At 29.0% G+C, this 24953-nt stretch overlaps 3 protein-coding genes across 8 annotated transcripts; 2 read left to right on the top strand and 1 right to left on the bottom strand.

Annotated features, from left to right (window-relative positions):
- Positions 1 to 1612: 1612 nt before the first annotated feature.
- LOC103312494 (uncharacterized) lies at positions 1613 to 3281 on the top strand. The gene is made up of 2 exons (XM_015978619.2): positions 1613 to 1759; positions 1809 to 3281. Exons 1-2 carry the CDS (start codon positions 1745 to 1747, stop codon positions 3258 to 3260), a joined length of 1467 nt encoding a protein of 488 aa, XP_015834105.1. The 5' UTR covers positions 1613 to 1744; the 3' UTR covers positions 3261 to 3281.
- A 1788-nt stretch (positions 3282 to 5069) lies between these two features.
- Positions 5070 to 8594, top strand: LOC655432 (uncharacterized protein). Of its 2 annotated transcripts, none has more exons than XM_961977.5 (4): positions 5070 to 5229; positions 5307 to 5401; positions 5494 to 5848; positions 8175 to 8594. In XM_961977.5, exons 1-4 carry the CDS (start codon positions 5159 to 5161, stop codon positions 8578 to 8580), a joined length of 927 nt encoding a protein of 308 aa, XP_967070.1. In that variant the 5' UTR covers positions 5070 to 5158; the 3' UTR covers positions 8581 to 8594. The 2 variants fall into 2 exon arrangements, with proteins under 2 accessions (XP_967070.1, XP_008191440.1); XM_008193218.3 differs by having other exon boundaries at positions 5307 to 5419.
- A 3301-nt stretch (positions 8595 to 11895) lies between these two features.
- On the bottom strand, positions 11896 to 24440 carry cyc (cycle). 5 transcript variants are annotated; one of them, NM_001114323.1, is given in 13 exon segments: positions 11989 to 12170; positions 12221 to 12344; positions 12393 to 12562; positions 14211 to 14287; positions 14346 to 14603; positions 17094 to 17343; positions 17408 to 17572; positions 17630 to 17747; positions 17797 to 17889; positions 20169 to 20406; positions 20695 to 20766; positions 24067 to 24177; positions 24227 to 24396. In NM_001114323.1, coding segments are annotated over 13 exon segments (2028 nt in total).
- Positions 24441 to 24953: the final 513 nt, after the last annotated feature.

The raw sequence follows: 24953 nt of genomic DNA, 5'->3' as shown, positions 1-24953 counted from the left end.
TTTTAGTTTTTCTCAGCTTTTTAAGAATTCCGTGCTGAATTCGTTCCAGCCTTTTTCCAAACGTTTAGTGAATCAGCAAATAATAATAAAATGACGCTTTCTTCCCTCTTTGAGGAAGAAAATTGTCATAGATACTCGTAAACGTGTTGATTTATATATAAATAATAATAATAATAAATAAAATAATATTAAAATAATGTTTCTATTGATGATACAAAATAATAATAAGTAAAAGATTAATTACTCGATAAGTCACTTATAATGAATTAAACATCCTTGTCCGCTTGTGCCATTGTTAGAACAGCCCAAGGGACATACTTTCTTTGACAAAGTGTTTATTTGTTTATAATTATTTCCTACTCTTTAATAATATTGGCAAAATTGCCAATATCTTGTTTTATTTATTCCAACATTGAATCGTAAAAATGATTTCCACTGTTTTAAAACTGCCAACTAAAAATTACTTGTAAGCAAAGCATCCTGGTTGTTTAAATTTGCATAATATATCGTTTGAAACTATTGGTCCGATCGGTATATTTTTTCTTGACTTTCAAGTCAATCAACTTTGAATTCCTCAACCTTGTAAAGATGACGACACATTTTTTCACTTGATTTAATGCCGACACAAGCAAAGGATTTTATTTATTTATTGAAAAAAATTACTTAACTATGACAAATAACACTATTTGACTATCACCAACTTCAATAAGCCTTGTTCGCCAACTGACGCTCTAATAGTATTGAATAAAAAATGTTTATTGGGAAATATAGCTTTGTAATAAATTCACTTCTAAATTCTGACAAAAGTTTTGGGAAATTTTTCAGTGACACACAATGGATGATTATTACAAAACCTTATTTCTATTTTTTTTTGAATGGTATATTCTAAAACTTAATTAATAATCAGTGAATTAATCATTCTTAATTATTATAATCCGAGCGATTTCAACCTTAAAATTGAATGGCAAATCAAGGGTAAAAAAAATACAAATCTCAATTTTATAAACTGGCCCTAAACTTGTGACGGTTTTAATAACACCAGAGAAATGATTCATTCGCACATTAGAATTCAAATTATAGTTTTCTATAAATAAAAAATGCAAAAATGTTGGACATTACACGCCGATATGGTCGAGTTCGAGAAACAGGTTTTTGATATATGGACCTTAAATAAAATTTGCAACAGGATTTCAGTTTCCATTTCAACGATTGAAATGACTATTTGAATCAATAAAACAACCAAAAATTAATCCGGCCTTACGTCACGTTAGAGAAAGGTATTGACAGAGCCTTAATGTGTGTACAATAAATTAGGTACTTTAAACAATGATTTTTAAACGTACCAATTACCCAGCTCCACTTCAATTTTGACCATTATAATAACACAGAGTTAAAAAAACGTTCACAAATAATTTAAATATGCGTTCATGAATGAAATCCAAACACTTTTCGTTTTCCGCTGTTTACCAAGCAAACAGTGTTAATCCGCCAAGCAAATTTTTTCCTAATTGTCTCAACGATGAATGATTTTATAATAACACCTGAGGTAATCACCGCGCGCCAGCTAGTAGTATTTATTAACCGCAAGGTTAAGAATTTTAGTGCTTCTTTTTATTTATTCATCTAAATGTTAACCTATGGCAGGGATGAGCAGGTATACGTCCTTGTTATAAGGATGTTTAGAAAAGTGGGGAACAATCTTATAAATAAAATTAAATGACTTTATCGCACCAATTCAATTAAAATGAACCTTCCACTGGTAAGTTTCGCTAATTTTTGACAAAACCGGCACTCAAACCCACTTCCAGCTAATTGCAGCCCTCGCTCCTTTGGTCGCTTGCGACGTAAGCCATCTGGGGTACCAGTACCACGCCCCAGCGACCAGTTACGACGTCCCTTTTGGCTCCATTGGAAGCCTGAAGCACGACAGGCAGTACTACCATGTCAACAAACCCGGGATTTTGAGTGGGGTTGTTGGCACCACCCCTGCCTCCAACCTACAAACCCCCATACACGAGTTCTCCGCCTTCAGAGGAGGCGAAACCTTCAACTCCTTTCTCCACCAACCAGCGGACTTCGGAGTTACGGTTAAACCAATCCTCAACACTGTAAGTCCAACCGTTGGACCGGTTTTCGGTTCGGTTAACAACGTAGTTCCACAATCGGACTTTGGAGTTACGGTTAAACCGATCCTCAATACTGTAAGTCCAACCGTTGGACAGGCTTTCGGAGTTAGCACAGTGAGTTCAACTGCAGCCCCGGTTATCGGTTCGGTTAACCCACAATCGGACTTCGGAGTTACGGTTAAACCGTTTATTGACACCGTGAGCACAACTGTTCGGCCGATTTTCGACAATGTTGTTCCACAATCGGACTTCGGCGTTACGGTTAAACCGGTTGGACCGCTTTTAGGGTTAGCTCCACAATTGGACTTCGGCGTTAAATCGGTTTTCAACACCGTAAGTCCAACGGTGGGGCCGGCTTTCGGTTCGGTTGACAATTTCGGAGTTACGGTTAAACCGGTTCTTAACACTGAGGGAGCAGTCCAATCTTCGGGTGTGGAAGTCCAAAAGCATTTGTACTTCTTTTCCGCTCCGGACGATGAGCCTGAGGAAGTTAAACCCCGGATTATTTTTCCCCAAGCTCCGGTCAAGAAAAATCTCAAAGTATTGTTTATCAAAGCTCCGACGTTCCGTACTTCCCCGGTTCAAATCCCAGCGTTGCCGCAAAACGAAGAAAAGACTCGTGTCTACGTTTTGGTGAAGAAACCGGAAGAAGCGACGATTATTCTTCCGACTCAAGCGCCAACACAGCCAACTAAACCTGAGGTTTATTTCATCAAATACAAGACGCAGATGGAGGCTGAAGAAGCGATTTCGCAAGTGCAAGGTGGGGCAGGAGGTGATGTTTCCATTAGTGCGAATTCGGTTGATCATGATCATGATTTTCTGAGTGGGATCCAAGACAGTGATTTGGCTCAGAAATTAGGTTCTGGTCTTGTCTCAGGTTCCACAGAAGGTTCGATTTTAGGGTTTAATAACCAGCAAGGTTTTGGTGGGTTTGTTGGGGTGAAGGATTCGTTTGTGTCCACAACTCCTGCACCCATTGAGCTGAACCAAGGTTTTGGTGGGTTTGGGGGAAAAATCGAGTCGTTTTCAACGACTTTGAGCCCTTTGGGGGTGGTCTCCACCACGCCGACGATTTTGCAAGGAGGTGGCATTCATAAGGTTTATGGGCCGCCACAGAAACGCTCTTATTAATAAAGAAATTTTGTGATAGTATTTTTTGTTTTATTTTATTGAAAAACCTGTGATCTAATAGGTCAAAATTGAAGAGTTTTTGGTTATTTGTTGGTGATGTCACTAATAATGTTATTTGCTGGTTAATTTTGAACCTGGTTATGGTTTCACCTTGACTTGTGTCGAGTCGATCGTTGACTTGATTAGTAAAATGTAAAATTTTCGCATAACCCCTAATAATAAAATATGATTGATTGATTAAGTGTAGTAGTTACATTGAGAAATGATATGTAAACTGGAGGTCAAAATTGCAGTGTGTGCGACTGTTTAAGGAAGAACAGGTGGGAGTGTTAAAGGAAGTATTTTTTCTGGAACAGATGTTGGTGGAAAGGTCGGTTGACTCGTATAAATTTCACGAAATTCAAGACGGGTCAAACTTTGACCTTTATTTGGATATTAATAACGCTAATGGTGACACTGGACCAAAAAAATAATTGATTTGATTTTTAATTAAGGTAAAAGAAAAAATTGTTTGTGTGGAAACTTTGTTTTGATGCAAGACGAATTAAAAGAAAATTGTGTGGTCTTTTAACATTAATTGTGGCACCTACTCTAATTGTAACTGTCACGCAAAACAATTGAACGCGGGTTCTTGGCCTTTAGAAGACTTGCGTAAACAATGTGTAAACCTTTAAGAAAAACGCATTTTCAGCAATAAAAAAACGAATTAGAAGCACGTACATTTTGGACATTCTGATTAAAAACTAGATCATTAACACAACAAAAATACGAAAAATACGAGGTCGGTTAAATTAGGGCAAAGTTGCGCATTTTTATGTTAAACAATTATCTGAAAGAAAATTTATTGTGTGTCATTTATAGTTTATTGAGAAAATTAAAAAAAAAATGAAATTGTTGTTTTTAATTTTTCAAGCAAAAACCAAAAGAACCAGAGGTTTTTAAGTAGGACATTTTTTTACAAGAAATCTAAATCTGTCATCGACGTGTATTTTTGAAAAGTGTTTTGTTTTCTGATTACAACGATGTATCACATGACAGGATCGAAACTTAAGAAATTAACATTTTTTAAAAGTGTGCTATGGAAAAAAACGCCAAAAATTCTGTTTGTTTAAAAACTAATTTGTTGGAGTTTTTTTCAAAACACTCTTTGCAAAAAAGTTTTGTTCGTCATTTCGATCAGCACCTAAAATACAGCGCTGTAATCAGGATTAAAAACACTTTTCAAAAATGAAAAAGCGAATTTATAAGTTTATGACTAAAAAACCAAACTTAAGTGTTGTAACTCTAACATCAAGGACGCCTTGGAAAATATGATGATAGATTTAGATTTATTTTAAAAAAGCGCCTGAGAAACGATCTATTAAAAAACGTTAAATTCGTTTGGTTTTCACTCAAAAAAAAAATAAAAATTACAAATTTTTGTAATTTTTTTCAATAATTTAAAAATTAAAAATGACACTTTTTTTTTCTCAAACTCTTCGTAAATTGAGCAAAATATTGGTTACGAATTTACATTATTATTGAAAATACTTCTGAATCTTTGACTTTACTTGTCAACTACCTATTTGCTAAATTTATATTTTTCATAAAAATGGCAAAAATAAATGTCTAAAGTGTTCGAGTTCTGCATCACATAATTTCGAGTCTCCAATTTTAAGTTATAAAAAAATACTTCTTTGTTGTTTATTGCTTAGATACTTTTTTTAGTAACTATGAATTCAGCAGTCCAACTTTATTTTATTTTAAATATTGTTTTTTTGAGCATAATTTTATCATTTTTGTATGTTGCGTCACCAATAATTTATCTGCTTTTGTTACGGAATATGTAAGACATTGATGAATTACCAACATTCTGTCTTAATCTAAACTGTGAAGCTATTGTAGACACAAGCACAAAAATGCCACAAGTCTGTACAAACAATTCGCACAAAAACGGCGCTAAAAAGACTGACATGAACAACGACGAATCGTGAGTAAATTAATTATTTGCAATTTTTTTCCAATTTTTTAATATTTATTTAAATAATTAAAAAAAAATAATTGCAGATACACCTATGAAAATCTTTCGGAAACGGCCGAATTTTTGCTAACTCGTGTCCCTTTCAAACCCTCCATTGGTATAATATGTGGGTCCGGAATGGGTGCGTATTGGAACGAAGGTTGATATTTTTGAGACGAACACAAAAGTTTCCAAATTTTGAACAACGCCTTATTTTTTAATCATCTGTTTTAGGGTGTTTGGCAGATGCTTTGGAAAACAAGAAAGAGTTTCCTTACGAAATAATCCCACATTTTCCCGTCAGTACGGTCCCTGGGCACATGGGTAAACTCGTTTTTGGGTACCTTTCGGGAATACCTGTGGTATGTATGCAGGGCAGGTTCCACTACTACGAGGGCTACCCATTATGGAAGTGTGCCATGCCTGTTCGAGTGATGAAACTGATAGGGGTTTCCCATTTAATTGCCTCAAATGCAGCAGGGGGGCTCAATGACAAGTTCAAAATTGGGGACATTATGCTGGTCAAGGACCACATCAACATGTTGGGATTTGCGGGCAATAACCCCCTGAAGGGCCCCAATGATGAAAGGTTGGCAATTTTTGTTTTTTTTTTGCTCTGTATTTATTTTTTCAAGCAACAATTAAATTAATTATGTATAAGCTGTTTCAAAATTATAGAAATGCCAACGTCACACTTCACCAAATAATTTTTTTAATAAGGTTGATAAAATGTAAATTAGTTATTAATATAATTGATTAGATCTCTTACTTTTTGAAATGCTTGATAATTTCTAACACGGAGCTTTTAGAAAAAATTGACATTAGCATTTTTATAGTTTTGAAACATCTAATACATTTGTATGTGTGTGGTAACATATATTTTTCTAACTTAATAACTGAGCCCTGTAAAATGATTGACACACAAGTTTTGTAAATAATTTTTTGTAAGTTTTAAGAGACTAAAAAGCATTTTTTTGTGCTGTGATTAACAAAAAAAATTGTGTTACAAAATGCAACTTTGTGGCACTGTTTTTGCTAATTTTTTGAGATTTAATTGGAAGTTAATTACTTACTAGAAAAAAATACCTAACAGAAACAATTGTTTTGATTTGTTACTTTATTATTATTATGTAATTTAATATAATTTTTATAATATTTTAAATATGTTTTTAAATATTATTTAATTAAAACGAGTTTTTAGATTTATGCAATTTTTTTCTTCTAAAAATTTGTATTTTGCTTCTTCTTTTCCTTTCTCTTAATTACGTATAATTCTAAGAAAATTTTCCACATATAAAAGCTAATTTTCTTCCTATAAACATTTTTCTGTATAAGAAGGCGCTTAAAGTTTTGTTTTGTGACCTTGATTGTGAATGACCTTGAGTGTTAAAAAAATAAACACTCTGTGTTTAATCATGATTTTCTGCTACTTCGCCCAATTTAACTCAAACTAAGCAAACGTTCTCGTTAAATTAATTTTTTGGGTTTATTTCATTTATTTATTTTATTTTGATTAAAAATAAAACTCTAAACTGAAGTTATTCTGTTTCATTCAACTAGTTTGGTTTTAAATCTGCAACCAAATGATTTAAAATTAAGAACACAGCGAAAAATCACAAAATTAACCAGAAAAAAAATAAAAAAAATGCTAGGAAATTATATTTTAAACGAAATTATCAATTTTTGTGAGAGATTCTGTTAAAACCAGCTGAAAAAACACTAAATTTAAACAATAGTTACATAATTTTTTGTCTTCTTTGAGCGTCTCTGTGCGTTTTACAAAAGGAGATAAAAATCAACTGATTGATAAAATCAATGAAAATTTTGATAATCCATTCTCGTAAGAAATCGTTGAATAAAATTCGCGGTGTTTTTTTCTCTATTTTTTTTATTAAAAATACGCTACATGTTTCGGGCACTTCTTCAAGAAAATAATTTACTTTGTGTATTTTTTCGAGAACTTCTTGTAGGCCTGAAGATGGCTAGGTCAGGATATCGCCGAAACATGTAGCACAATTTTAATTAAAAAATAAATGAATAAATAATAATAATAATCACTCATAATTTTTTCCTTATCGAGATATTATTTAGTTTGTTTTACACGATTTTAGTTTGTTTCTGATTAAAATAAGCCAAAAAAAACAAACAAAACAAAAATGACAAAAATGATGTTAACTCAGCCTTTTTTAATTTTTTAGTTGAAAACTTTGTAGAAAATGTTTTTAAACAAAAATTAGACCAAAAAATTGTCAAACTAGCACTATAATTGAAATTTTCATTATATTTTAAATTTTCGAACGTATTTTTTACAATTATTTGGCAAAATTTTGTTTAAAAGCAAGTCTTTAAGCAAGGTTTTAAGGTAAAAGACTAAGTGCTTGCAAACTTCGTCTATTTTTAAATATTTATATATTGTGATTACTTATTTCAATGTTTTTTAAATTCCACTCAAGGTCACTAAATAGAAAAACACTAATAATTGTATTTTCTATAATATTATGTAAAAAAATTTTCAATTTTTATTTAGGCACTTGTTTTTTACAAGATGCAACATAATTTTTGTCATTTTTCGACTATTTTTAAAATGTTTAGATTAAGTACAGTCACGTTCAAAAAGAATGACACTCCTAAATCCAAATTTTTTTCGATGTGATACGTTTATTGGACATTGTGTGAACAAGTTGGATGGTTTTTAATTGATAACCTAAAAAATTTTAGTTGAACTTTTGCTATGCGGTCCGATTGGCCCGGGATGACATTCTTTTTGATCGTAACTGTACTTTCATGGAATATTTGGATGGTGGAAAATGATATTTTCTTATCATATTTATTCGTATATCACTTTTTTTTTCGTAAATAATTATGATTTTTTGTTAAAATATGGTCCAAAAAATAAAAATTTTGAAAAATTGTAGGTTTGGGCCCCGCTTCCCGCCCATGAACAAAGCTTACAACCGCGAACTGATCGACCAAGGTAAGAAGGTGGCCCGAGAGCTGGGCATGGGGGGCATGGTGCACGAGGGCACCTACACCTGTCTCGGGGGCCCCAATTTCGAAACGGTGGCCGAATTGCGGATGCTGAAGATGTTGGGGGCTGACGCCGTCGGGATGTCGACAGTGCATGAAGTAATAACAGCAAGGCATTGCGATATGACCGTGTTGGCGTTCAGTCTGATAACGAATATATGTATCACTGATTACGAATGCCACGATAAACCCAACCACGAAGAGGTCATGGATGTTGGAAAAATGAGACAAGATACGCTCAAGTTGTTTGTTAAGAAGCTGGTCGAGTATATTGCTCAACACAATCCTCAATAAAAATATTGTATGCAGTTTGTGTGTTTTTTTGCACTGTTGATGATAATTTATTAATTACGGTGTTTGTGCGGAGATATGTGATGACCTCACATTACGTCGAAAATTTTTGTTTTGTTGGAGTAATGATGACACAAAAATGGTTATCTTGGAGTGTTGCTTAATGTTGCTAATTTAGTAACATTCCTCTTAAAAATATATTTTTCACAATTGATAAAATTATTCCAAACGCACTGATAAAAAGTATAGTACAATTATTGGTGTTTGTTTACTTGAGAAAAAACTTCATCATTCATTATTGTCATTAAACAAGAAATAGCCAGTTTTATTTTAGAACTGTTCCAGTTTTACTAAGATTTTGATATTTTTGCTACTACCAACGTAAAAATCTGACTTATCTGACTCAGTTCTTTAAACCAGTTAGAATATTAAGACTTAAAAGATCGATTTATTTTACTAAAATGATAAACTCATGGAAAATTACAACTCTCTTTTCTAGGGTTAAAAAACAATTATACAAGAGATAACACAAAAGCGGCTGAACTTACGATTAATTATATTGTAATGAACCTTATAAATGAGATAAAATAAACTCAATTTCCTTTATAAAAATTTCCCAAGAAATTTTCTCGTTTCTAAACAAACATTGTCAAAAATGAATCATTTTCTTCTAAGCCAGAGCTTAAGTCGCTCTTTTGAGCTAGAATAAAGCTTGTCTTGTGTGTTCTCTCGTTTCTAAAAAAAAATCGTCTGTAAATTGATATTTTTGACTAGATCAAGCTATTTTCTGGCTTTAATAATAATAATAATAATAATAATAATAATAATAATAATAATAATAATAATAATAATAATAATAATAATAATAATAATAATAATAATAATAATAATAATAATAATAATAATAATAATAATAATAATAATAATAATAATAATAATAATAATAATAATAATAATAATAATAATAATAATAATAATAATAATAATAATAATAATAATAATAATAATAATAATAATAATAATAATAATAATAATAATAATAATAATAATAATAATAATAATAATAATAATAATAATAATAATAATAATAATAATAATAATAATAATAATAATAATAATAATAATAATAATAATAATAATAATAATAATAATAATAATAATAATAATAATAATAATAATAATAATAATAATAATAATAATAATAATAATAATAATAATAATAATAATAATAATAATAATAATAATAATAATAATAATAATAATAATAATAATAATAATAATCGATATTCCGGGCCAGAATAAGCCTTTTTCGGCCATTTTTTAAAAAGTACAGTATAACCTCTTAACAACGAACACCGATGAAAAACCTTTAATAATTTGTCCGTTGTGAAGAGGTGTCCGCTAATGGGAGGTGGAAATTTTAATATAAGTTTTGTTGTTACGTGTTGTAGAAAGGTGTCCGTTATTCGGAGGTGTCCGGTAAGTGGGGTTTTACTGTTTTTGGTTATTATTAACCATTTTCATCCAAACTGGTGAAAAAATAATCACTTTATAACTATAAGTATTGTAAGCGATAGAAATGTATCATTATATGCAAGTGAGTATTTTGACTCACGAGTGTGACACTTCTCACGAGCTTTGTAATGGCATTTCGATCACGTGTGATATAGGACGTTTTATCTTACAGGTGCGTTGTAAAAAAATCCAAGAAATTCAAGTAAATATCCGTCTGTAACATTAGCATAGTTCTATGTATCAGTTTTCGTAGTTACCTGTGTTGCTATAGTTATGAATAGAATTGACAGCTTTATCTCTTTTGTGAGAGAAATTTGATTTCTCTCACCAAAAACAGTGGTATAATGTACCTAAAAAACTGCACCTATAAGATAAATAAGTTTTTTTTTTCTCAAAATATTGTGGCAATGGCTCAGATTTAGACGATTTATAAGTAATTTCTAATTTCTCAGTTTAAAAAGAATTTAAATCGAAAATTACTTCTTGAGGCTTTAATTTTTTTTTTGTCTTAAAATATATTATGCCAAAAAAAACTGCAATGGATATTTTTAATTTTTCTAGGCGAACCTGCCGTAAAAAGTTTTTAATTTTTGCAGAAAACAAATGTTATCAAAAAGGCGTTTTACGCTCTAGAAATTCTTACTCGAAAAATTGAAGAATTTTGACTTGACATTGTTATTGTTTTTGTTAATATTGTTTGTTTCAGTCAACAAACTGAGTAAATGTAAATTATCTTGACAGTGTTTTAAGCTCGGTTTTAAAATACTTAGTAATAATAATAATAGTAATAGGTAGTAAATAGCAATTTCTCAAACTTCAAATGCTGCTTATACGAGGTGAGCTAGCTATTTTTACTTTATCTAAAAAAAGTTTTTGATGTGGATTACAGTCATTAAATATTTAGATAAAAAAACTTAAAATATAAATATGTATATTTATCTTATTATGACTGTGTGTATTTTTTATATAAGATTAATTTATCCAAAGCCCCCAACCTTGCAACTGATATAAAAATTTAAAATTGTTTTTTTTAGAAAATTCGAAATTAAAAATACATCAAATACTTATTTGGCAAAGCTTTTTAATCTAAATTAAAATAATCATTTTAATTAATTTTCTAGATTAAATAAATGCGTGCTTTACCTTTACTTTGTGTTTTGATTTTTATAAGTTTATAAGTTTTTTTTTGGTTTATTATTAAACAGTATCGGTCAAAAACACTAATAAATTTTATACAGACATCGAAAAACTCTTGTTTGGGACACCGTGTACGCACACTATTTAACTATTGATATAAAAAATGTAACAAGACATTTTCTAACAGGTGTAATTCCATCATTGATATGCTATAATATGTAAACAAAAAAAACTGTATTTCATATTACTTGTTGATTGATAGTGTAAAATATAATACAATTTTAAAGCAAATATTGTCATTCTTTAGGTTATTTTTAACGGAGTTGTGCTCAAACCACCAAAATTTATCAGAACAGACTAAAAATATGTATTCGTAAAAAAATCTGTTATTTAAAAAAATAGGTTGTTTCACTTAAATAACAATAGTTTTGTATTGTAGCTTATTTCTCTGTATATTTTAAATAAATTTTAGATGTTGCAAAAAGTTACTATCTACTTAAAAAAATTATAATTTTCGAACATCTAAAGATCAACAATAGATTTTTTAACACCGCTGAGACACTACTCTGTATATTTACAGTTTCTTTCTTGTTTAAATTTTTTGTCGTTCTATTTTTTTCTTTGTCTTCTTTTATGATTTTATTGTTCTTAGTAATAAGTGGTGATCAATGTAGCGATAATTTTAATTACACAATTTGTTCATTTATTACATTACAATGTATATTAGAAATAATATTTTTTATTTTCTTAGTCCTGTAGTCAAGGTAGTGGCCACGGCAAGCCAGAAAAATCCACTGGCCCCCCTAAACCTGCATCTGCTTCTAATAAACTCATTATAACAGCCATCGCAGCTTCATCATTTCCTTCCGAAACCGGTTCATTACTGGGGGATTCCCTGACTGCATCTTCCATTATTTCAATTATCCCTTCTTCCGTATTTCCTACAAAAAAAATGAAACCAGCAATAAAATAATTGTAAATTGAGTTATACCTTGATCATTTGCAACACTTGATAAGGGGAGGTTGTTTCGCACATGATTGTAAGTGTGAGGCGATTGTGAAAAATCGTGCATGATTGAATTTGATTCCGGTTGAACACTGGTCGAAATGTGGCTCTGAAAAATTACGGTTTTCCATTTTTCCGAAACAATTTTTTTGCTCACTTCTGCACTCGAGATTGGCACTGTTGATTCGGCTTCCGAATCCGGACTTCCCCCGGAAGAAAGCTCGCCACCACGTCTTTGCGAATCCATGACTTGCTCGGCGATTTGTCGCCCGATTTTGCTGGCTTCCACGTGTGTGTTGATCAGTCTTTGGATATTTTTACCATCAGCTGTTGGAATAATTTGAAGTGAATCACAATAAAAATGATGCCATTAATATTTGCTTAAAGAAAAACGTTCAGTGAACAATTTTTACAATCAAATATCATATTTTTTTAAACTCATTTTTTTTCTTAGAATTTTTTTGCCTTCTTATTTTAATTTCTGTTTTTTTTCTTCAGTAGTTTTTGTATTTTTAGTTTTAGTAGATACAGTGCAAATTTTGTTTCGTATACAGGGTGCTCAAAAACTGGCGCACCAACTCAGTGGTACGTTATTGAGAAGCAAGTGCAGATTACGGAAAAAATGTTGAAAAAATTCCTAAAGTTATATTTTAAAAAATCTGGAGCTACAAACTTATTGTGTTAACTTCTTTAGTTTTCATTATTTTTTATATTCTTATGTTTCATACCAGGTAATCGTTCCGTAACAAAACGATGAATAATTATTTTTAAATTTACTATCAGATTTTAGCAGTTTTTTTAATTTAAAAAAATTAAAATTTATCCAAAAAATCACAATGTGTAGATGTGCCAACACTGGGAATTATTTCCGAGGAAACCGTTTCAAAAATAATTTATTTTTATTGTTGCTCAAATTCTATTCGGAAATAAAATTACCTAGATGCCCTCTGGTGATGACTTTTGAACTATGTCGAAAACAGTAAAGAAATTTTCGTAATGCCACATTTAACTGACATTTAATGAATTGTTCAACAATTTTGCGTGTATAGTGTTAATTACTTACAATAGAAAGAATTACTTTAAAAGTACGTGGTGGTAAATACTAGCGTTGACTTTGGTTCTGTAGTTTTTCATGGTATAATGTGTTTATTGTTGGAACTTGAAAGTGGATAAAAAGTGAAAAATATTTAAATTTTGATTACAAAGTGTTATCAAACAGTTGTCTAATTAAAGATTATAAGTAATGGATCACAGCGAACACAAAGTTTGGCTCAAGAAACCAATAAATTAGTGAAGTGTTATGAATTTTAGGTTAGAATTTTCCACTAAAAAAATCATGAATTGCTGCGGTAAATCTACAAAACTACAATAAAGATTGACAACTGCTGATACATTTAAACGTAAATTATGCCAAAAGGTAGGTTTTTCAATATCTTTGTAATAATTTTCCAATAAAGAAAGTGAACCAAACAGTCATTCGTTATTCGTGTTTTCCTCGTCATCTCTCATTTGTCAACATAAGTTTCTTGCATCAAAGATGCAATAGTCATTCCGCATAGGCAATGTAATAATTGTGAAGCCTCAAATTTCGTACAACGCTCAAAATATCTGAATAAACATTTTCCCGCCATTTATGGTTACTGTTTTCGACCTAGCTCAGTGGCGCCCCCAACGGTAATTTTACTTCCGAATTGCGATCATGACTTTTAGACAACGTTGCCACATATCATTTATCTAAAATCCGTTATTTATCAATAACTTTAATACAAAGAATTTTTTTACTATTTTTACCTTTATATGTAACCACTTTTCTACCACACACCATTGAGTTGGTGCGCCAGTTTTTGAGCACGCTGTATATTATTTATTTACTTATTTATTTTTCTATTTGTTTACTTGTTAATTGACTTCTCCTCTAAGTTGTGTTTACAATGAAAATAAAAATGACTTATTATTACATATTGTTATTACTTACATTGAGTGAGAAAATCGAGATTTTCCTGCATTCCGTCTGGTCTGCTTGCGCTACTTTCCACAGTGCGAAAGTCGGTCCTAAACACATTGATTCTCTCAAAATGTTATAATCATATTCTGTTAATAAATTACTTACAAGACTAGTGTGTTTTTAGCTATGAGATATTCGATTTCTTTGGTCCATGGGTTTTTGAAGGATTTCCACTCGCTTTGTAATTTTACAAATCCGCCGTCTTTGGTTCTAAATCTGTAAATTTTTGTCGTGGTGTGTTCAGAATTTTGCAAAGCACTTTTGTGACATTCAGCTACAGAAGTTATATCGTCGTGGTGATAGTATTCGTACATGCTAGAGCCTAGGAGTTCTTGCTGGAGGAAACCCAACACAAGGGTGGCTCTGGATGAAAAGAATAAGTTTTATTTCTAAAGTTGTTCCCAAATTTTTATTAAAATTTACGTAAATATAAAAACTCTGTTTTAAGTAAGGTAAAGAGCAAAAAAAATTGGTGAGATTATAAAAAAAAATAGTGAACAATTTGTAACTGCAGTGGTTCTTTTATTAGTTTATTACTAAAGTTGTTTTTAGGTCCCAATTAAAATTAAAACAAATAGGGAAAATTTTGGATGAAATAAATTAAAAATTAAAAGAAATGTTTAATAATAATGAAACTATTGAAAAGTTGTCATTAAAATCAAAAGTTAAAAATGTTGTTTTGTAATAGTAGTCTTTTTTCTTTCTAAGGTTGCTTCCAAATTGAAATTAAAATTTAAATAAATAATAAAAATCTATGTTTCAAATAAGTTAAAGAACAAGAAAAATGCGTGAGGTTGTAAAACACTATAAGAGAAATAAAACTGTGAAAAATGTAACACCAATGATACTTTTTTTTAATTGATTACAAATTCTAAATAGAGTTGAAGTAAATAAAAAAACCTTTGTTTTGTATAAAATAACTAAATTTTTATTATTTAATAAAATAAAATTGTGAACACAAATGGAAAGCTAAGAGCTAAAAGTACTCTTTAATATTAGCCTCGATATTCTTTATTAATAAAGTTGCTTCTAAATTCCAGTCCAATTAAAGTAAATGAAAAAAAATCTTTGCCTTAAGAGTGTGACTATGTGAGATTGTGAAAAAACTAAGAAAAATACAATTGTGAACGAAAATGAGAAACTAAAAATTTTATTTTTAACATCATAATCTTTTTCTTTCCAAGGTTGTTACAAATTTCAATGAAAATTAGGTAAAGAACTATAAAGAAAGAAGTTAGAAAAGAAGAAATTAAAAAACGTGGCTGAAAAATTACTGAATTGGTTTTAAAATGTCAAAATTTTATAGTTTCTTGTGTAATAATTAACAAGTGTTGTACCCGAAAGCCATTTTTTTGTAAAATTTTGTCGAAAAAAAATTACTGAACTGAATGAAAAATGTTTTGATGTTTTGCGTTTTACTTACCGAAAAACACCAGAAAAAACGTTGCCATTTTTTCTAAACAAATTTTCTCAAATTGTTTTCACAAGTGTACTGTTTTCGAATTTTTTTCTCAATGTTTGATGGTTTAACAAATTACTCTCTAGTTTTTGCAACTTGGTAATAGAAAATTTCAAATCTTATCAGTATTATAAAATCATGAAATTTTTATTACGTTTTACAAGTATCTATGTAATTGAGAATCTCACAATTTCTCATTATCTCTCTAGAAACAAAATTTTTGGATTTTGAATCTTCAAAAAAAATTGCATTTGTACATCTCGTTTTAATTTTTAGACACTAAAATAATAAAAACAATAAAATCTTCTACTCTTGAAATTTTCGTTCTTAGAAATCAGATCTGTTAACTTTTTAGTACCTGAGTATCTTAAGAGTTTAGAATTATAAAATGTTTCCACTTTGAAGTCTAGTAAATTTGGAGCCCAAAAGCTACAAAGTTTGAATTTAAAATTCTAATAATTAATATATATTAATATTATATAAATTATATAATATAATATAATATAATTTATATAATAATATAATATAATTAATATATATTAATATTAATATTAAATATATAATATAATATAATATAATTTAATTTTATATAAATTATAACTTTTGTATAATAAATGTTTTTATACCAGTTTTAATATGAGTGATTAATTTTAGACAATTTCTTGCCTAAAAACTATAAAATGGCTTACATTGCCTAAAAACACAGATCACAGATGATCATTTGAATATAAATGAGAAAACGCTCATATAACACACAAAATAAGCTTCATTTTTGTTTAAAAAAACTAAGCTTAGATTTAGAAGGAAATTTATTATTAAAAGTATTATTATTATTATTATTATTAAAAACTTATATTAAACAGACAGAAAACGTATATATAAATATATATATATTTGTGTAGGTATACATTATCCACCTTTTCTTCCTTGTATTTTGTTATTAAAATATATTTTAACTAGCTTTTAACTAGTAATTACAAACTAAAATAAATTGTGTCTAAAATAACATTTTTGTAGTTTATCTGTTTAGCGCAATGTCGTCAAAAATGAACTGAATCGTCACAACCTTTGTTCAAAAATAAAAGATTTTAAGTTAGAGTAAAGGAATGAGAGAGCTATTGTGTAAAAACAAATGTAGTACATGAAAAAATGTAGTTTTGTATCAGTAATGTTGTCCCATTTTTTTGCAGAGTTGCTTTTAAATTCCAGTTTAAAATTAACGTAAATAAAAAACTCTTAATTTATAAAGAGCAAATTTGAGCGAAAGAACAGTTTGAGATTGAAAAAAACTACGAAAAATAAAAATGTGTTAGCTAAAAATATTGTCTTGTTAAATTACAGCCATTAATTTTTTAGGAAAACAATTTCCAAAAAAACAAAAATTTCCCACTTACCTTTGGTCTACATACAAAAATTTCCCATCCAACGTGTGTCTAGAAATAAACTGTATGGGCTGCACATTTGGCCTGCTTTGAGTGGCAGCAGCCACTGTGGAAATATGAGGCAAAACCCTTCCAACAGCCACTAGACACGAAAGATTGCAGGACTCATTTTCCCCGTCATTTTCTTGATCTTCTAGGCCAATTTTTGCAGGCGCCCATGATTTCAAATAACCGGTACAGTGTATAACGTTGTATCTCTTATCTAATGTTTGGAAATTCCAATTTTTAATTTTGAATGGGAAATTTTTATCCGAATAAATAAGTACCTGAATTTTGTTGTTTTTTTCGCTTGTGACAACCCGTGGTCGTGTCAGCTTCTTCCTTAACTTGCGAAGAAACTTTACATTTCATTCTGCAAAAAAACGAACGTCTGGCCCCGGGACATAAGCGAGAGCCATTTTGGGGCACATCGGCTTTGACTGGTAACATTGCTAAAAAAATAACAATTCGAGTTAAACGAAATAATTTGCCAATTTGAAAAAAAATACTTTTAGCATCGATCAGTCGTTCTCGAGGGTTTAGATCTGATGAGGACAATTGTTCCTTGGCTTTGGCTACATCTTTAGGGTGCAGGATATCAAATAAGCTTTGCCCCAAAAGATCCCCCTACAACATTTATGTAATGAAAATAAAAACAAATAAAAAAAATTCTTACTTGTGAAAAGTTTAGAACTTTTGACACGGACTCTGAAACGTAAAGAATTCGGCCGCGGTCACAACCGACCACGAAAAGAAAGCCATCAGCTGCCTGGAAAATGCATTGATAATCCAGTCAAAAAATGTGGAAAAAAAAGTCAAAGAATTTTTTTTTCACCCCCCCCTCAAAAAAAACGAAAATAAAGTGTATCAACAAATTTTTATTTTTTATTTTTCAAGTTAAACAGCTTTTGTATGGTGAAAACATTATAATTATATCGAACTTTTGAATTGTTATTGAAGATAAAAAGCATTAAATTTTACTTAACAATTTAATGTTTATATATTTTTATGTAAACTTCTATGTTTTACAATTTTATTTAAAACTTTTTTTAGCTCTTACAAATTTGAAATAATATTCAAAAACACTTTATCGAGGGTTAAAACTATTTTTTTTGACAAAACGTTTTTATATACTTCACAGTATATAAAAATATAGGAAGTATAGTAGTAAATGTAGAATATAAATATATAAAAATATATAAAATATAAAAAATCGAAAATTATATTTTATTGTAAAATATTGTATTAAAAAAATCAGAGGCTAACTATACTATGTTTTTTTTAATTTTTGATTTTATTCAAAATAGATTATTTTTTAGTAAAATATTTAAAGTTGCTGAATTTTATAAGTATTTACTATTTTTAGGAAAACGCATTTGAATAGAATACTTTTTGTTGAATTTTTGACCAAATGAAAGAAAAAAAAAATAAATACGTAAAAAAAGCAGTTTAAGTTTTGAGCTCTAGCCAGAAAAAAAAATGCAAAAGTAAAATTTTTTATTTTATTTGAATGCGGAGAAACAACATTTAAATTCAAGCAAACGACTTTACATATTTTGATCAAAATATTTAAAATTCCTGAAATTTTTGAGAAAATAAAAAAATCGATAGCTTTTTATTGTGAGGTAAAAGAACACTTCAGAATTTCTTTAATAAAATAACTGCTATTTACTATTTTGTATTTATTTATAGTATTTACTAATTTTTGAAAAACGCATTTACATCTAATACGATTTTATTAATTAATACCAATTAAAAAAGCAAAAATAGCGCATAAAAATTTGCATTAATTAAGGAATTTTTTGCTGAAAACAAAGTTGTCAGCTCTATCCAGAAGAAAAATACCAGATTGTAAAAGAAAAATTTTTACATGTATTGTTTTATTCGAAAACAGAGAGAAAACATTTAAATTTAGGTAAACGATTAATTATTTTTTGATGAAAATATTTAAGTTTGCAAAATTTGATGAATATTTTTTTTAATAAATTAATTGCCAAAATTTAAATTATTTTCTGTTTTTAAAAAGACACATTTGAATTTATTATACGTTTTGAAAAAAACTTGACGAAATGAGAAAAATCAGAGGTAAAATAACATTATTTATGATAAATTGTGAAAAAATATAGATCAAAAAAATATAAAAATATTCAAATTTTTTATTTTATTCAAAAGTAGGGAGACATCATTTAAATTTAGGTAAACCATTGATTATTTTTTGATTAAAATATCATTCAAAAAGGCTGAATTTGTTGAATTTTATTTTTTTAATAAAATAAATGTAAAAATTTATCTGCAACATTTGCTATTTTAAGAAAAACCATTTGAATTTGATATGGATTTTGGAAAATTTTTAACGAAATAAAAAGAATTAGAGGCTTATCATTGTCAGGTAAAAAAAACTCTGAAAAAACCTAATCCAAAAAAGTATTGAAACATTATTTAAAATTTTATTTGAAAGCAGGAAGAAAACATGCTTTATTATTTTTTGGTCAAAATATTTAAAGCTGTTAAATTTGATAAAGTAAGAGTTTTTTAATAAAATAAAAGTACCTACTACCAGTATAATATTTGTTGGAATAAGTGTTTAGCATTTTTAGAAGGACGGATTTATTTAATACGTGTTGAGAAATGAGTGACCAAATAAAAGAAAAACGCCAAAACACATACTTTCTTAAAGAATTTTTTGCAAAAAAAGTTTCTAGCTTTATATAGAAGGAAAATACAAGAATGTAAAAACAAAAGTTTTTGCAAATTGTTCGCTAAAACCTGGTTTCATAATAAAGTTCAGCAAAAAATTTTACATAATCAATTGTTTACGATGATTTGTTAAAATTATAAACATCATACTTTTATATTTAATCAATATTTGAATAATATCAAAAAAGTCAAGTCTATGCTTTTAAAACTTTTTTTAGCACTTACCGATTTTGAATAACCAAGAAACACTATATTTACGTTTGTTAAACAAAAAATTTTTTGATCAAAAATACAAGCTTTTCCCCAAAATTTTGACTAGCCTAAGACAAGTTTTTGCCTGGAATTTGGTACCTGAAGGATCAAATGTTTCAGTTCTTGGTCAGACAAAAACGACGGTTTGTAGTGTCCTTCTGTGTACGAATGCACGGCTCCTCTTATCGTTTTCAAGTGCTGGACGGCCATCCGAAGCACCGTCAACTTGTCCAGTTTTCGAGACATTGCATGACACATTGGAATCATTGCAGAAAGTTCGGTGATGTAGGTGTTCATTTTGTCCCTTCGCCGCTTTTCAATTTCACTGTGATTCTGTCTGTGAAATGATTTCTTGCGTTTATAAATTAAATAACGGTAACACGGCATTCTTGCGTCGCGAAGGATTAGCCAATGAACTAATGAAAGGAGTTAATTGTTTTCAGTTTTAATAAATTATATGGTTGATAATAATATCGCAAGAGAAATGCATTCGTGACATTACAGCATGGCCTAGAAAATGGAACTTTTACGAGAAATAAATGCCGATTACCTTGAACCGGTATAGGGCTTCTCTATTTATCCCGAGCTAAGTAGCAATAATCTAATGAAATTAACGGATACTTACTTTTTATTCTCATCGTTTGTTTTCACCGATTTCACGTCTTCGCCGTTGTCGTCGTCTGGATCGCTGGCCTCACTAAAACAAATCAAAAACTCGCAAAATTTTAAATTATCAATTGAGTATTCTCAGTTTTTTTATATTGATTTTAATTATTTTAAACTTCATATTCTCTGAAATTAACGGAAAAAAGTGGTGTGTTTCATTAGAAATTTATTCTAAAATACAATGTGTTTTTAAATGATTCTCATCTAGTCGTCTGTGAGTTTCTTATATAAAATCAGAAATGCCGCTTTATAGAATTAATGACAGGCATTTAGACACCGAATATTCTCATTCTTCATTTATTTAGTTTCTAATTCAGAAATAAGCTTCAACAATAAAAGTGTTTTCTTGCACAGTGTAACAATTTATTTGCATTTTAATTAAATTTTCAAAACTAATTATTTGATAATTTGTAAATTTTACAACTGACAGTTTATTGACAGAGAATTCAATTGAGTAGAGCGGCACAAATTTTTTTACATGTAAACCAATTTCAAAGTTAACTAGATGAGAATCATTTAAAAACACATTGTATTTTGGATATTTGGTGTTTCCCAACAGGTGACTGATTTTCTCGGCTTTTTTATTGAATATTTAAACAAATTAATTCAAGAAAGTTAAAAAATGAAATTAGAAAAATTTACGGAATCTTAGTGACGTTTCTAAGATAAGGAAACAGAAAAAGAAAAAGGCACTGAACTTGTAAAAAATCTTTGTTTTTTGTTAAAAAATTTTCTCGAATTTTTGTCTTGAAAACTAAATTTGGAAGCGTTGTTAATTGTTAAAGAAATATCTTCTATAATTAATTGCAAAATATGCAAATGCTGATAAATTGTTATTCAATAAAAAAAGATGCTCTTTATTATTTGGATTTTTTTATTAACAATTTAAGAAAGCAAGTTTACGAATACTAAATAAATAAAATAATTAATAAGATAATAAATTTATCAATAATATAAAATTGAGCAAAATTTATTATTGTTTTATTTTATTTTATTATTATTTATTATCGGTTTGACGATTAGCATCGTTCGTCCTTGACATATCAGTCCTAAACAAATAATTAAATTAAGAAAATAAAAATTCAAAGTTTTTTGTTTTTTGTAAATTTTAAATAATTTGGCACATAGTTCCCTTTTCTAAATTTTTCAAACTCATGTACTTAATGAAATATCTTCTGAAATTAACGAGTGTGTTTTATTACAAAAATTACTCTAATTGGAACACAAAAATTACTTTCAAATATCTTACGTGACGTTGTCAAGCTAATGAAAAAAAAATAGTAAAAGGCATTATACACCAAAAAATAAACAAACAAGCAAAAATTATAAAAAATATAGATTTATTTAATTGTAGTGATCATTAAAAAAGAAAATACTAAATGATCTGTTGTTAATTTATTGAAAAAAAGTTGAATATGCATTACCATAAATATTTTTTAAACCAGGTTTTAGATTATGTTAGATTCTTATTAAACTTCTCAGTTTTTTACAGTAGTGTATCAAATAAAATGTAAAAATCAAAAAAATAATAATAAGAAATAAGAAAATATATGAATAAAAAAAATTTACTTGTAAGTATAAGTATACTTAACAAAATATCCTTTGAAAGCTATGAAAGAATACTGCAAATTTTGACGGTGTGTTTTATTTAAAAAATAGCATTACTTTTTATAAAACTCAAATAAAACATTTCCACTTGTATATTTCGGGTATTAGGAGTATATGCGGATTTTTTAATGAAAGTTAAAATAAATATTTTATGACAAAAGTACACAGAAGCTGAGTGAATTTTTTAGACAGTGAGTAAAGGGAAAGAAAAAAAATTATATAAAAAACTTTATGAATAATGATTGGACGCGCTTAGTACACATACATAGATAGTTCATATATACTCCAACAAATAAATAAACAAACAAGAACTATAAGAAAAAAACAAATTTATTAGTTGTTGTGATTATTAATAAAATATACTAATAAAAGATCCCTTGTTAAGTTACTAAAAAAAGTTGATTATGCGTTAATAAATTGCCAATAAATGTTTTCTAAACTAGCGTTTAGATTATTTTTTTAATAAATGAAATCATTACAAAAATTAAATAAGATAGTAAATTACTAAAAAAAATTAAAGAATGTTTAGCTCTTTAACTGATATTAAAATTTAATATAAGCTTGTGTACTTATTTAAAATTATTTTTAATGATTTTAATGGCTTTAGGATAATCTGTACCAATCAGTTTTTGGAAGAAATCAATAATAAATTAATAATTTTACCCATAATATGTATTATTTTGACCAGTGTGGATTTTATTAATTTTTTATTCAACTAATGGTTAAATTCTACATATAAGCCCTTACGTTAAGTGTGTATTAGCTGTTTCAAAATATAAAAATTTTTACTCGAAATTATTATAAATTATTCAAAAAATAATGGCTAATGTAATTCATACTTTCAATGAGAAATCTAATCATTAGTAACTATTTTACAATTTAATCAATCTTTAAAAAAATAATTCGGTAAAATGTGACGCAATGGCGTTTTTATAGTTTTAAAGCAACTTATAGTACATGCAATGATATTTCTAATTTCATGAAATTAATTAGATTTCCGTAATTGACTTTTTTTATATTTTTATTTTGAAAAAAAATATTTGTTAAGGAAACCAGCTATTTTAATTTATAACATAAAAAATTATGCATAAATAAAATACAGACTTTTGAGAGATATTATTATTTTTTTCTAAAAACATGAATATTTAAGCAACAACTGTTAAATGATGAATAATAAGTTAATTAATAAAAATAACAGTTAGTAACATTTAAATAATCTTACTATGAATTAAATTAATAATTTTACTTTTTCGACTAAAGAAATGAAGCGAATATTATCGTAATCTTAGAGAGAATTAAGTTTTCTTTGACCTACAGAGTGGGTGCAAATATAACCGTGACGTAAACCTCATTGTCTCGTTTACATCGGCGCAAAATTAGCAATTATTGCAAAGAAATGCTGAAGTAACTTTAACGATGGATGTAGAACAATGCCAAGAGCGTGTCCTTTAACTCACCGGCGAGAGGAAATCATATAAAATCTCGTTAAACAGTTTGTTGGCGTATGAAGAATTCTTACAAGTGACCTTTAAGTTTCCCAACTGTTTAATTAACGTTTAATCAAATAAGTATTTAGCACTTGCTTTGGCAAAATCTTAGATCTAATGTGATTGGTTTGCGTTATGGGACCTGTTACGAGCACTCGTCAGGATTCACCTATAATTAGTTTGGCTCTGGGCCAATTACTGCCTGAATTAACCGATTTTTTGGTAATTTCACTCACTGGTAGGACATTTTTCGCTTGCGGCTGCTTGGGGCCATGGTACTGTCCAGCTCCAGCATGGTTTTGGGGCCCATGTTGTCCTGGTAGGAGAGATTCGAAGTGCATGGGTTACTAAAAAATTTCACCCATTACAAAAAAAATTTTTAATTTTCAAACTTACTCGGAAATATTTGATAGTTCGTAATAAGTCGTCTGTTGGTATTGTTGCAAGTTTTGTTGGTCGATCACGGGCTTGAGTTCCTCAAGTGTTATAAAATCGCGATCATCGTCCGGAATTTGCAAAAGTCGCGAATATGGTATTTCTTGAACTGAAAAATTTCGCGCCACCATTTTCGCGGAAAGTTCTAAGCGACTGATTACCGGTTTATTTAAACGTGTGTTTCACCGGGAGATGGATTTGAATTTGGTCGCGCATGCCCAGTGAGCGCGTTAGAAGAGATCAAGTTTCTTGTGTTTTTTTTTGTTTTCAAAAAATTTTGTTTCGGAATATTTTTAATTGATTGATTCGGCGTTGCATCAAGAAATCGCCAATAATGAGTGTTGACGAATGCAGGAAACCTTTCATGTGATTTATTATTTGTTTGTTTTGTATATTTAAACCCTTTAATGAAATTGTACGTACGTGGTCATTTGTGAATGTAATTAATAGGGATTAGGGAGTTCGCTGTGGTCCGATTGTAGTGAAGCGGCTGTTACATAATAACTGGGACCTTATATTGGTTTTCTATCGAATGATACATGATCTTATTAATCGAATGTGGCCAAAGTGTGATTAAAGAAATCCGAGATTTGCACCTGAGGCCTTCTAGCACGTCTTTGGTGCATCAGATGTCCGAGTTTCTTGTTAAGATAACGAACTGTTGCCTGGGGTAACGAACATAATTATT

The sequence above is a fragment of the Tribolium castaneum genome, chromosome 1 (genome assembly GCF_031307605.1).
Source record: "Tribolium castaneum strain GA2 chromosome 1, icTriCast1.1, whole genome shotgun sequence".
Classification (NCBI taxonomy): domain Eukaryota; kingdom Metazoa; phylum Arthropoda; class Insecta; order Coleoptera; family Tenebrionidae; genus Tribolium; species Tribolium castaneum.
The sequence above is the reverse complement of the archived record's forward strand: the minus strand, read 5'-3'. Positions and strand labels throughout refer to the sequence as shown.

Bases quoted from the DNA above. Each gene is read 5' to 3' on its own strand.
- LOC655432 (XM_008193218.3), top strand. From the start codon at position 5,159: ATGCCACAAGTCTGTACAAACAATTCGCACAAAAACGGCGCTAAAAAG. The intron at 5,420-5,493 runs GTTGATATTTTT...CATCTGTTTTAG, and splicing joins GGGTGCGTATTGGAACGAAG to GGTGTTTGGCAGATGCTTTG. The intron at 5,849-8,174 runs GTTGGCAATTTT...GAAAAATTGTAG, and splicing joins AAGGGCCCCAATGATGAAAG to GTTTGGGCCCCGCTTCCCGC.
- cyc (XM_064356698.1), bottom strand. From the start codon at position 24,396: ATGGTGGCGCGAAATTTTTCAGTTCAAGAAATACCATATTCGCGACTT. The intron at 20,407-20,694 runs GTAAGTATCCGT...ATCATTTCACAG, and splicing joins ACAAACGATGAGAATAAAAA to ACAGAATCACAGTGAAATTG. The intron at 17,344-17,407 runs GTACTTATTTAT...TCCAAACATTAG, and splicing joins AAAAAAACAACAAAATTCAG to ATAAGAGATACAACGTTATA.